Here is a 13,209-nt window from a genome sequence, read left to right on the forward strand (position 1 = left end):
ACATGTGTTATGTATTTTCGTACATATAACTCGCTGAATTTTCACAAAGTGAACACACGCATATAAACAGCAAGAGATCAAGAAGGAAAACATCACGGGCACCCAGAAGCCTCCTGTACCTCCTTCCAGTCATTAATCCCCTCACACCAGTAACCACGATCCTGATTCCTAACAGCATAGATTCGTTTTGCCTATTTTTGTGCTTTATTTAAATGGCATATGTGGTATCTAATCCTCACTATATAACCCAGCAAGAGGGAGCTGTGGTGAACTCTCCTTTACACGTGAGCAACCAGATTCCGAGAGGTTGAGTAACTTCCCAAGGTCACACAGGCAGTAAATGGTGGAGCTTGGAATCAAACCCAGGGTTGTCTGGCTCCAAAGCTCATGTTCTTTCCTCTGTATCTTGATTCTTTCTCCTGGTGAACCCCCCTGCCCCTTCCCCACTGTGTGCCTGGGCTGGGAATCTCTGAAGTTATTGGTCCTAATGACTCAAATGTGTCTGGGACAAGAGCCTTGTCTCCCCCAGTGCATCCCTGCTCAGGACTCAGCAGAATGCCTGGGGCTTCTTGGGGGCTCAGTGCATGGTGGTTGATTACAGGGAAGGCCTTGCCCGGCACTCAAATTAAGAGGGGCTTGCATTCCCCCGCCTCCTTCATTTGCCCGATTGCCGTTATTGTGTTCTTGCCATGGTGGCTGGGACCTGTGCCTTCTGGTCTGTTTCCTGTTTGTCCTTGAGCCACTCACTCCTGAATGGGACTCCAGCCTCTGAGCAGCTTTCCTTGGCAGGGCTCTGTGGTTGCTTTGTGGGGTGCGTGCCTCTCCTCTGATATCTCTATTGTGGGAAATGATTGCAGTGAGGCTCGGTAGCTGCATGACAAACAGCCCAATTCACGGAAATGTTACCCAGGCTGGTTTTATGGCGCCGCGATCCAGGGCTGCTTAATGTCTCTTCCTAATGAGGTTTCTGCAACATTAACTCCGTGTGTCTAGAGGGAGGGGGGCTGGCCACAGGAGGGTGTATGGCTTCGGGGTGGTGTGGTGGACAGGAGAGGAAGGGCATCTCTCCTGCTGACGGTGCCTGGCATGCACTGATAGCTCGGAGCAGCCCATTTTTCCTGCAAAGCTCCAACCCCACCATGTATGGTGTGAGCCTCCAAAATTACCTACGGGAGTTTGGACATCAGGAGCTCCTTGGGAAAATATTGGGTGTTTAACACTTTTTAAAATCTCAAGGCCTCACCGAGCATGCGTGAGCTTTAATTCCATGAATATCGTAACCACCTTAGGAGGAGAGGGGTGGAGAAGGAGAGGGGTCAGAGCTGGACCACCCAGCAATTAGTAGGGATGGTTTGAAGCCTTGGCGGCAACACGATTGTCACCTACTGTGTGCCAGACAGTCTTCGGGATACGTTCACATACCTTTGTCTGTTTGCCCCTCTTATAAGCTTACGTTACAGATGAGAAAACTGAGGTGCAAAGAGGCAGCTAGTTGATTCTGAGCTTGCTTTTGAACCCAGGCTGCCTGACTCCCCTCCCAGACCAGCTACTGCCTGGCCAGCGCCTCACCCTCCCCTCACTGAGGCTCCTTTGGGGGACATAGGCTTATCTGACGGCCCCAGCCATTTATCCTAGCTGGCCTGACTCTGGCCCTCGGGAGGAGAGGAGAGGGGATCGGGGAACACAAGGATTAGCAAGGGGAACTGGCTACTTAGTGCAGCCTTAGGAGAAGACAGAGGCAGCTCCCAGGTGGGGTGCCGGTGTCTTTCCTTTGTTTTGACCACAGCAGGGCAGCAGGGCCCAAGATCAAAGGAAACTAGGCTGTGGATGGTGGGACCAGTTCCCCCTTCACCCCACCACCAGCCTGTCCTTTGATGCTACTCCCTGGTCTCTTCTGCACTCTCCCCCTTCCCCCAACCCAAACTTGACTTCTGGAGTTGATGAAACAAACTCATCCACACTGAGAATCAGCCCCTGATCAGCTTTCAGTTTGCTCTCCTGGGAGCACCTGAGATTTATGAATGACAAAGTCCCAGTCCCTACCTTGAGGTTGGAGCCCAGGCAGAAAGGGTTCAGGTCCTTATCACCAAATGTCTCTCAAGAACCCGCCTTGAAGGTCACTTGGAGACAGGTGCACGCACATGCCACATACCCATGGAGGGTAGATCTGGGGCCCCTGAATATTGTCCCTGGGCTGGGGAGCCTGGGCGGGGAGGGGTAATTGCAGAACTAATTTCCCTCCTGGGTGGGAAGGGTAGGATTTGAGGGGAGGCTTGAAGGATAGGCAGAGACAAAGGAGGGATGGTCCTGCCAGATTCCAGGAGCACCTTAGATGTGGATGTGCACCCGGCATCCCAGCCCTGGGGTGCATCCTGCAGCAGGGATCTGGGGTACAGAGCAGCCCCCTGGGGCTCTGTCTCCCAGCCCCTGGCCTGGGGTCCTGAGCTGGAGCAGTGGTTCCTGTTGGCATGGAGGAGCTGAGTGCCTCTCAGGCAGCGTCCCCCTGCCCCAACCCCAGCAGGAATGTAGGGAGGGCGGTGGTACTAATGTCGTGGCTGTCACTGCCCTGCCTCTGGTGAGCACCTCCTCTGTTCCCCATGAAGGTGGGCAGTGGCATGCCACAGGTGACAGGTCAGAGGCTGCTCTTCCCTCTCTCCACCCAGTGGGGGTGTCTGTGTCCAAGTCTCCTCCCATCCCGCCCCCTAAGGAGTGGGAGTTGTCTCCTCTGCCCCTGGCTTTGAAAAGCTGGCGGGTACAGGGGCTGCAACCCCTTTGCTTTAGCCCTAGCTGGGGACAGGAAGAGTTTTAAGCTTCCCTCTGTCAGATGCAGCACTTTTCTTTTTAAAATTTATTTATTTACTTATTTTACTGCGCGCGGGCTTTTCTCTAGTTGCGGCGAGCGGGGGCTACTCTTCGTTGCGGTGCGTGGGCTTCTCATTGCGGTGGCTTCTCTTGTTGCGGAGCACGGGCTCTAGGCGCGCGGGCTCAGTAGTCGTGGCACGCGGGCTCAGTAGTTGTGGCTCGCGGGCTCTAGAGCGCAGGCTCAGTAGTTGTGGCGCACGGGCTTAGTTGCTCCGCGGCATGTGAGATCTTCCCGGACCAGGGCTCGAACCCGTGTCCCTTGCATTGGCAGGCGGATTATTAACCACTGCGCCACCAGGGAAGTCCCAGCACTTTTCAAACTTTAATATGCATATGAATCACCTGGGGGGGATCTTACTAAAATGCAGATTCTGATTCAGTAGGCGGGGCTAGAAAGTTCATATTTCTAAAACTCCCAGGTGGCTCCGCTGCTGCTGGTTCAGGTGCCAGAGACGTGGGCGCTGAGTCACCAGCTGAGCGTCCTTGGGCGGCACTTAGCAGCGGCAGCAGCAGCGGCAGCAGCAGCGTGAGGGAGGCTGCCCGGAGCTGGGCCCACCGGTGTGTGATTTAATCCTCCCGACCTCACTGGGAGGTAGTGCTGTTGGAAGGGGAGACCCTGGGGCTGGGAACTAACCGCCGGTCGTGCCCGAGATCACACAGCGGGCTGGTGGCAGAGCCAGCCTCCAGCCTCATCCCCCTGATTCCAAGACCGGGATTTTTCAACCCTGAGCCTCCCTGGCCCCCCAGCCCCGAGGCCCATAAAGGCAATTAGCAGTGGCAGCTGACTCTGCCAGCCCCGGCCAAGAGCACCACGCACAGCCTCAGTTAAGCCCCATGACCCCACGATCATTCCCACTTTACTGAGGAGGACACTGAGGCTCAAGGCGTTAGGAAACTGCCCTGAGGTCCCTCGGTGGGGCGTACGTGGCCGGCTTCAAGGCCCAAGGCCCAAGTCCTTAATCCGCTAAGGGAGCCCTGGGGGAGGTGGCCTGGAACAGTCGGGCTGCCCTGGTTTCCTCCAACCCCATACTGGGCGAGCGCAGGGTAACCAGTCAGGCGAGGGAACAGGCCGGGTTGCCCAGAGCCTCTGTGTGGCTTGAAAGGCAGACAGAGCAGGCCCCCAGCTCTGCAGTGGGGCCGGCAGGGAGGGGCAGGAGCCCATGCTGAGTCTGGCTTTGGCTGGTGCCCAGCATCCCCGGCTGGACACGCCCCCTGTGCTGATCCCCTCAGGCCGGTCTGCCAGCAGGACCCAATCTGGTTAGAGCGTGAAGGGGGATTAGCAGACAGAACATGGGGTCCTGACCTCGGCTTTCTAGCCCCTGCCTCTCTGAGCCCTGGCAGAGGCTGGAGGGATTGGCAGTGTGGAGGAGGAGGGGCGGTGCTCCTGGGGTGGTGCCCAAGCCAGGCTGTGGGCTTGCTACCCCCTTCTCTTCAGGGAAGGGGGACCCAGCTGGGGTCATTGGGGTGTCCCAGACTCCGGGGGTGGAGTTACTGGCAGCAGCTCGCATCTCAGGGCCCTTGATCTTGGGTGGTGGGATTCAGGCAGGGGGATCTTTGCCTGCAGCACCCTTACCTCGAACCCCCCGGGTGGACCCCAGGGGCTCCAGCTCCCTGTCCTCCTGTGGGTCCTAGGAGAGTCACTTACCTTCCTCAGAGCCTCCCCCACCTCTCTGCTCGTGATGCTGGGACCACCTCAGAGCCATGGAGGGTGATTATTGAAGTTCCGTAAGGATGGGTGAAGGGAAGGGCAGAGTCGATTATAACACCTTTGGCAACAAGTGCTTCTCCCCCCTTCAGAGCCCTCACTCGTTGGGTGAGTGTTAGGCAGAGCAAGTACAACCATACCCAGTGCACGGGGAAGAGGTCTGGTCTCACGAAGTTTACACAGAACCAGCCATCCTGCCCCACGCCCCTGCTTTTCCCTCTCAGTCATATGGCCTGTCCTAACTCCTTGCTTTAATCCGGAAAATGCAGAGGGATTGGATCAAGAGAATCATGGAAGGATCCACTTTAGTTCAGTTCAGCTAAAAATTACTGAGCCTCTGCAACGCACCAGGTGTCCAGGGACTGTCTGGAGGCAGAGATGGATGTTAACCAAAAATCAGTATTTTATTACATCCAGTACACAAATATTTCATTATAAACCTGGATTAGTGCTGAGAAGAGAAAGCGTCGGGGCCCTGGGAGCCTGCAGCAGAGGGAGCCGTCAGAGGAGGTGTCTGTAGACTGAGATGTGAAGGATGAATAGGAGTTACCATTCCTCCTCAAGAGTGGAGGAAGAATAGTCTCGGCAGAGGGAACGGAAGTGCAGAGGTCCTGTGGCAGGAGGGATTCGAGGCAATGAAGGAACGGCAGCACATGTGGAGTCATGGGCAGGGGTGAGAGCACCCAGTGCCTATCACATCAGAGCCTGCAAGGTAGGTACCACTTCTCACCCCCATTTTGCAGATGAGAAAACTGAGTCCAGAGAGGTTAGTGACTCACCCAAGACCACATGATTTAAGTGGGTGAGACAGGGCTCGTTGAACCCAAGTCTCCAGGGTGACACTCAGCTGTGGGCGTTCTCCTCTATGCCCTGGCCTCTCAGTGTGTGCTTCCTGGACCAGCAGCATCTGTATCCCCTGGGAGCTTGTCAGAAATCTAGGACCTTATCCTTTCCCGTAGAATCTGTCCCCAGCCGGTCCCTTGTCTGGTTGCTGCATCCTTGCTCTTGAATCTGCTTCTCGCTATCCTTCCTGAGGCGTCCTTCTGAGCTGCTGTCCGCCCTGTGGCTCTGTGCCCTGTGCCCCTGGCCAGGATCAGGCCACCAGCTGCTCCGGGTTTTGGTTTGTCCTTCCAGCTCCAGAGCCCTCCCTCTTCCAGGATGACCTCTCTCAGTGTATCTCATTCTGCCCTGACACACCCCAGGCCACGCACCTCACTTCAGGGTCTCTGACAAGGTCACTGAGGGAGAAGAATAGGGCAACATCGATCAAGTTTCAGGGAGAAAAAGGAGGCTCAGGGCCTGGGAAAATATGATGAGAAAAGTTGTAGGTGGTACATTTGAAGTTTGCATGCCAACCTGGTGAAAATGGATATGAGAAACTTTATTTCAAAGAGGTTTGGGAAAGACAAGACAGTTGTTGACCAGGTAGGGGATCAACGGGGCAAAAAAAAGAATAGCTTTGTTTGGGTTTGCCAAATGGCTGAGCAAGCACCCAAGTCCGGGGAAGGCTTTTGGCGCCCCCTAGTGAGATAACTGGAAACAACAGTCAGAACCTTAGCAAAGGGATAGGCGGACTGTGCTTAATGAAGGTGGGACAAAAGCCTGCATTTCTTTTTTTCTTTCCTTTTTTTCTTCTTAAGAGTTTTTTTTTTTTTTTTTTTTTTAAGATTTTTTAAACTGTGGACCATTTTTAAAGTCTTTATTGAATTTGTTACAATACTGCTTCTGTTTTATGTTTTGGTTTTTTGGCCCCGAGTCATGTGGGATCTTAGCCCCCACCCGACCAGGGATCGAACCTGCACCCGCTGCATTTGAAGGCAAAGTCTTAACCATTGGACCACCAAAGAAGTCCCCAGCATTTCTTAAATATTGCCAAATGGAGGTACTAGAACAGAAGCGTAAATATTTACATGAACTCTCTTAATCTTCTTCAAAGTCCTGCGTGGTAGATATTTTAATCCCCATATTACAAATAGGGAAATTGAAGCTCTCAGGCGTGTAACTTCTGCTGTAAATGGCAGAAGCAGGAACTGAACTTAGATCCTTCCGTTGCAGAGTTCGGGCTCTCTCCACCACCCTCTCTGCTGTCAGCACTCTGCATTTTCCTCTGCCTTCGAAGGCTCACCTGTTTCCCTCTGGTCTAGAGGCTGACCTCTTTAAGGTCTCAAATTCAGTTTCCTTTACTCATTTTAACAGTGTGAGCACCAGCTCACTACTGTGGCCTGGCCCTGGTGGATCCACACCCACCCCTGGACCCTCACGTCAATAATTGGCACTTGGTGTCCGTTGGGGGCAGCGTCTTTTCTCTATAAGTTTTGGTGCCCCAGAGCCATGTCTAAAAGGCCATCAGATCACACCCCTCTCTGGTCTAACCTGTCGCCTTCTCTGGTCTGCGAGGCTTTTTCCTGCCAACACTCTCTTCCCAGCACCTCCTGTTCTCAGCTACTCCTGGATCATGCCAGGCTCGATGCCTCCTGCCTTTGACAGACCGTTCCTGCCCCTCCCTTCCCCACTTAGCTCCCGGTGTGCATCCTCATAGAATTGCTCTGCCTGAATCATACTTTGATGTGATGTTATTATAAGAAACAGACACTTGAAACCCATTTATTATAAGGATCTAGCGTTATTGATTAGGATACACAGTCGTTTTTCATAAAGACCCCTGGAGAAATTCTTGTCTCATCTTAGTGCCAAAAACAGCTCTACTCCCGAGAAACTGGTTCTTTTGAATTTATACATATATCGGGGATGCAGTTAACTGACCAGTTTTCCCTTTTCACATCAGCTCTCAGAAAGCTTAGAACCTACCCCCTGTCCCGACCAGGCAGCTGTGTGGATCACGTGGTGCTGCATGCTTGGTGTCCGATATTGATTTGTCTTTTCTTTGCCCTACTTTTTACTCCTGCTCTCTTGCTGTTTTATAAATCCCTGTAAGTCACCTTAGAGCCTTTCTGGAACAAGGTTGGCCTAAATCAATAAACTAGTCGATACAAAGGAGAAACCTTCCTTGCAGGATTGTAGTGAGGATTAAACGGAATAATGGTTGTGAGTTGTCAGCCCAGAGTTTCTTCCCAGGCTTGGCTGAAGGGCGAACTGCTAGCTAGGGCTGAGATGAGGGTGCTGCCAGAGGTCCCCACTCCTGGGCACCCTCCATCTTTCTGAAACCTGGGAGGCCGGGGGGAGGGGGGCAGAAGGTGCTGTCACATTAAGGGACAAACACATGCCGGTTATAGTGAAGCCAGACACAGCGGGAATGTAGTTTTGGAGGAGAGAGAGGAGAGGCTGTGTCACAGGCTTGAGACGCCTTCCTTCAAGGAGAGACCGAGCAGGGAACGGGGTGTGATGGTGACAAAGCCCCTTTGGACCACAGGTGCTTGGGGCCGGTTAGCTGGGGGACAGGAGGGGTCGCGGTTTGGAGGGGAGGGAGCTCGCAGAGGTTGGCTGACACTCTGTGCAGGGGGCAGGGTTTTGGGGGGTTTGCGGGGCAGGCCTTGCAAGGCTTCTATTCCCGCACTTTGCACAGAAGGAAACTGGGGCTCAGGAGGGAAAGGCTGAGCCACAGATGCACAGCCAGGAGGTGGGGAACCGGGATTCGAACCTGCCTTTCTGAGGTCAGGGCCCCATGCGCTCTGCTGCGATGCTTCTGTTTTGTTGTCTTAGCAGAAAAACCCAGGCAGAGGGGAGCGGTTCCCACAGCTCAGGGGACAGTGCGCTGAGTGGCCCTGTGGGCTGTGTTCTCAGGTTTGAGGTGAACCCTGAGGCCCGTGGGGTGAATGGTTGAAGGGATGGAGATGGTCAAAGCCCCATGGGCCTGGCCCAGGAGGAGGGTCCGGGGACTGCAGAACTGCCCGTCCCACGTTGGGACAGGCAGCCCTGGCCGTCTGAGGTCGCAGTTCCTCCCAGGGCTGCTGTGCGAGGGGAGGCTCTGGAACCTGACTGCCAGTTTCAGATTCTGGAGCCACCACCCGCCAGTGTTCCCTCAAAAAAGCTGTGGAACTTCTCTGAACCTCCCTCTCGTCCTTTGTGAAAGGGGGACGGCAATAGTATTTGCCCCACGGTTAGTGCGAGGCCCAGGCGGTTAGTGCGAGGCTCAGGCGCGCTCACGCTTGTGACGCGCTGGGCGGTGCAGGCGTTGGGGGGCGGTTGTTATCACCACGGTGGGAAGCAAAGGGGCGTTTGTAAAAGTCCGCAGTGAGGATTGAGGGAGGGAGGAGAGGCAGCTGGACAGGTGCCTGAGGCCCTATCCTGCTGGGGAGCAGAAGCTGAGTTGCTGAGTCCCTGCAACGCCTCCTCCCTCACTTCAGGACGTTAATAATGGGGAGGTGATGGAGTCCTCTGAGGTCCCTGCCCTCCAAGCCCCAGGGCAGGGATGCAGCACGGCAGTCCCTAGCCCAGCGTGCTCAGTCCCCCGTGTGGATCCAGGCTCAGTGGCAGCCCTGCTTCCTGCAGTCCCCGAGACCACGGGATCTGGAGTCAGACCCAGCCTGGAGTTCACAACCTGGGTGGGCTGGGGTTATCTGGGGTCCAGCTGTGCCTTCTTCTGAAGCCCCCATTCCTGATCAGTAAAACAGATCAGGAACGGTAGGTAGACTCGCCATAGGTCTCAGGGCAGCTGTGGGCCCCGTCGAGAAGCTCCTTCTTTGCTTGCTCCTTTGCAGCCCTGGACGATGCCTTGGGGGCTGAGCTGACCCCGGTGGGTCTGGTGGGCAGGCTTGGGGGCTGGCAGAGCTGATCCCTGCTGCCCCAGGCTGCACCCTCCAGCTGCAACCCCTCTGCCCAGAGAAGGGGGGGTGGCTGGGGACCGAGTTCCAGCTCATTTATTCACTCATTCATTCATTCGACAAATGTTTACCCAGTGATCTTTGCATGCCAAGCACTGTCCCAGGTGCTGGGATACAGCTGTGTCTGGTCTGGGCACTGTCTGGCCTGCTTGACCTCCCTGACTCATCAGGGCACTCTGGAGAAACCTTTTCTGACAGTGTTCTCCCTCTGGCTTTGTCCTCGCAGGGACCTGAGTGAGAACACCATCCAAGCCATCCCCAGAAAGGCTTTTCGTGGAGCCACAGACCTCAAAAATTTGTGAGTATGGGCCTGGGAGGGAGAGGGGCTTGGGGACTGTCGGGCCACCCCTGTCAGCATCCATATGGGTCTCCCCAAGCCCTGTGGTCCAGGAAGCCAAGGAGCTGGTCTGGGCTCTGAGATGGCTCGTGCCAGCATGGTCTTCTGGAACAGTCTGGGGCTGGAGGAAACAGGCATCCTTTGGGGGCCAGGTTGAAGGGAGTGTCATGAACTGTGGGGTGTTGGGTGATGTTCTTGTTCCATTGCAATGGATAGTCTCTGTGCCCTTGCCCTCCAGTGGGTGGGGAGAGCTGGGTCTGAATGTTTTCTTGCAGGTCCATATTGTATAAGCTGCTGCAAGTCAGTTAACTTCACTGAGCCTCTATATATTGTTTTGCAAAATGGGGACATCATATTTATCTCACAAGCTTGCTCTGAGGTTTAAATGAGATATGGAAATAAATACACTTTGTTGAATGCTATTTTTTAAGATTTATTTATTTTATTTTATTTTTGGCTGCGTTGGGTCTTCGTTACTGCGTGCGGGCTTTTCTCTAGTTGCGGTGAGCAGGGGCTACTCTTCGTTGCGGTGCGCGGGCCTCTCGCTGCGGTGGCTTCTCTTGTTGCGGAACACAGGCTCTAGGCGCACAGGCTTCAGTAGTTGTGGCACGCGGGCTCAGTAGTTGTGGCTCACGGGCTCTAGAGCGCAGGCTTAGTACTTGTGGCGCACGGGCTTCGTTGCTCCGCAGCATGTGGGATCTTCCCAGACCAGGGCTTGAACCCGTGTCCCCTGCATTGGCAGGCGGACTCTTAACCACTGCGCCACCAGGGAAGCCAAATGCTATTTAAATATAATGGTTTATTTCTATTACTCAAATTTATTCTGGTCCAGGCTTACACTCCACCCCACCCCAGGTCTGACTGCCATAGTGATGGCAAATGCCTGGCATGCTTGTCACTCCCTGACCCTCGTGCCTGTAGTATACATTGCTAATTGATCACCGCATTCTTTCCCAAGGAACCCAATCACAGCTTCAGTTTATTCTGGAAGCAGCAGTCCAGGTAGCCACCGTGAGTCGGTCTCACTTGGCACTCAGGCTGAAATCTGTTTGCCGGCTGTGGCTGCCATGGCTCCTGTGACAGACTCTGATTTTACAGCCACCAGCAAGCACCCTCTAGGTGGTCTCCAAAGTGGGGGCGGTGCCTGCTCCCCAGGAAATATGCAAGGTTGGGGAGAGGAGTATAATATAACTTACTTATACTTACTGTTTTAACTAAAAATAAGAAAGAATTTAAGCTTTTATTAACATTTACTATTTGGATCAACACATACGTACTGGACAAATGATTGGGGTCAGGTCTTTTTTTTTTTAAACTAATGGAGTGGTTGATCAAAATGTCTGGACATCCCCGCTGTAGGCAACGTGCCATCCTCTCTATAACCTTCCCTTGCTTCACAGACAGCTGGACAAGAACCAGATCAGCTGCATTGAGGAAGGAGCTTTCCGGGCTCTGCGGGGGCTGGAAGTGCTGTAAGTAAAACATAGGAAGGGAAACAGAGGCAGGAGAGCTGGCCATCACGGGCGCTGAGGCCCAGGCAGCTGGCGTTCGGGCTGGGAAGCCCCACAGGAGGCGGGAGGCCTGGGAGGTGGATGCCAGGCCCAGGGCAGAGGCCATGCTCTCTGCTCTCCTAGACTTGTCGCTAAGGACGGAAGGACGTGTACTCCTGGGGTCATGCCTGTGGCAGTGTGACCCAGGCTTAAACTGCTCGTGATGAAGCCCAGGGCGAGTGGCCGTGTCTCTCTGGAGTTTCTAACACACAGGGCTGCAGTGCCTCGCCTTTCTCCCTCCGTCTGTCCAAACCCCACGCTTTCTTCCAGGCCAGCCCGAGCCTGCACCCATCCTCACCTTCTATGGTCCCCCCCGTCCCCTGTCCTACCAGCCTGGGGGGTCTGTGGTGCAGCTGCCTCTTCATCACAGCTCAGGGCTTTCCCTGAGGGTGGCTTTCCGGCGTAGCCCCCGGGTCCAGCGCAGGGCTGGTCACCTCGAGGGTGGACTCGAGCCGCAGTGTGAGGGAGAAGCTGTGCCCCTCCTTCCCACGCAGCTTACGGCTGGGCGGATGCTCAGTGACTCTGGCTTCCCTCGTTCAGGACTCTGAATAACAACAGCATCACCACCATCCCCGTGTCCAGCTTCAACCACATGCCCAAGCTGCGGACCTTGTGAGTCAGCCCGGGCTGGCCGAGAGCACAGTGCCGGGCAGGGGAGGTGCCGGGGGCGGAGGGGAAGGAGCTCGGCCTCCTCTGCACCCCCGGAGGCCACCTCAGGGCGGGGGCTGAGTGTTGTTGGGAGAGGGGGAGGTGATCTACAACGGAAGGACGTTGAATGTCATTTATAGTTGATGTTTTCCTGGGACAACAAATGATTTGTTTTTGTGTTTGAAGATGAGTTAAGTGATTTGGGCAGTGGGTCTACGTGAGCTCGGTGAGATGCATCTTCACTGGGCACACTCCAGCCAAAGGGGTGCCCCTCTCACCCGCCGAGCCCGCTGGGAGGGAAGGGGCAGCTGCTGGGAAGTTTCCCGCTGCTGCAGGTAATCACCAAGTCGGGGCTGAGCCGCGCAGCTGACTGCGTGTAGGCCGTGCCCCGACTGAGTGGAGCGCCAGGGGCTCGGCCCCCTGCCCTGTGGGCGAAGGGGCTCCCGCTGTGCGGCCAGGGGCTGGGGGCCCAGGTGGGTCGTGAGCCACCCTGACCCCTCCCTCCCCCCGCAGCCGCCTGCACTCCAACCACCTGTTCTGCGACTGCCACCTGGCCTGGCTCTCCCAGTGGCTGAGGCAGCGGCCAACCATCGGGCTCTTCACCCAGTGCTCGGGCCCTGCCAGCCTGCGCGGCCTCAACGTGGCCGAGGTCCAGAAGAGTGAGTTCAGCTGCCCAGGTGGGTGCAGGCCCTGCTGGGGCTTCCGGCTGCCCATCGCCTGCCCCCTGCCCCACCTCCCGTTCCCTCCCACTAACCTCCTGTCACCACGCATTAACATCTGGCCCACCCGTGACCTCCTGTCCTCATCCATGGATGGGATGAGGACATCTCACCGTCTCCTACCCTCACCCGTGTTCTCTCCTGTCCCTACTCATTGTGTCCTGTCCTCACTGTTCTCCTCCTCCTTCCCCATCCGTGGTCTCACCCATCACCTGTGTCTCCACATCACCTCTTGCCTCCACTGCATTTCCCCTCCTGTCTCCTACCCATCACTTCTTTCCTGTCCCCTACCCATTGTCCCCTTCTGTCCCATCCCTTCTACCCAATGTCTCCCTTTTGCTTCTTTGCTTCTACCCAGTGCTCCCGCCCCTCACCTCCCACCCCTCACTCCACCCACTCCTTGCCCCCTCCTATTACCACCTCTCCCATCCCCCATTGTCTCACCCCTGCTATCTTGAAAAGTCATTAAATTGGGCCTTCTAGCCTTGGTTCGAAGTGAAATGGACTCCAGAGTCCGTACCTCCATCTTCCACCTGGGGTCCTGTGAGAGCCTCCTGCCTGGCCACCCCACTTCCTTTCTGGCCCCTCCAATCTCCATATTGCAGCC

The 13,209-nt window shown here is 55.4% G+C and overlaps 1 protein-coding gene across 1 annotated transcript in view; it reads left to right on the forward strand.

Moving 5' to 3' along the window:
• The window catches only part of SLIT1 (slit guidance ligand 1), a 169,613-nt gene that overhangs the window by 103,940 nt on the left and 52,464 nt on the right, over positions 1–13,209 (forward strand). Inside the window, exons 5-8 of the mRNA XM_061210737.1 lie at positions 9,575–9,646; positions 11,086–11,157; positions 11,776–11,847; positions 12,397–12,560. Coding sequence (XP_061066720.1) covers positions 9,575–9,646; positions 11,086–11,157; positions 11,776–11,847; positions 12,397–12,560 — 380 coding nt within the window. The remainder of the gene's footprint in view (positions 1–9,574; positions 9,647–11,085; positions 11,158–11,775; positions 11,848–12,396; positions 12,561–13,209) is intronic.

The sequence above is a fragment of the Eubalaena glacialis genome, chromosome 1, assembly GCF_028564815.1.
Source record: "Eubalaena glacialis isolate mEubGla1 chromosome 1, mEubGla1.1.hap2.+ XY, whole genome shotgun sequence".
NCBI lineage: Eukaryota > Metazoa > Chordata > Mammalia > Artiodactyla > Balaenidae > Eubalaena > Eubalaena glacialis.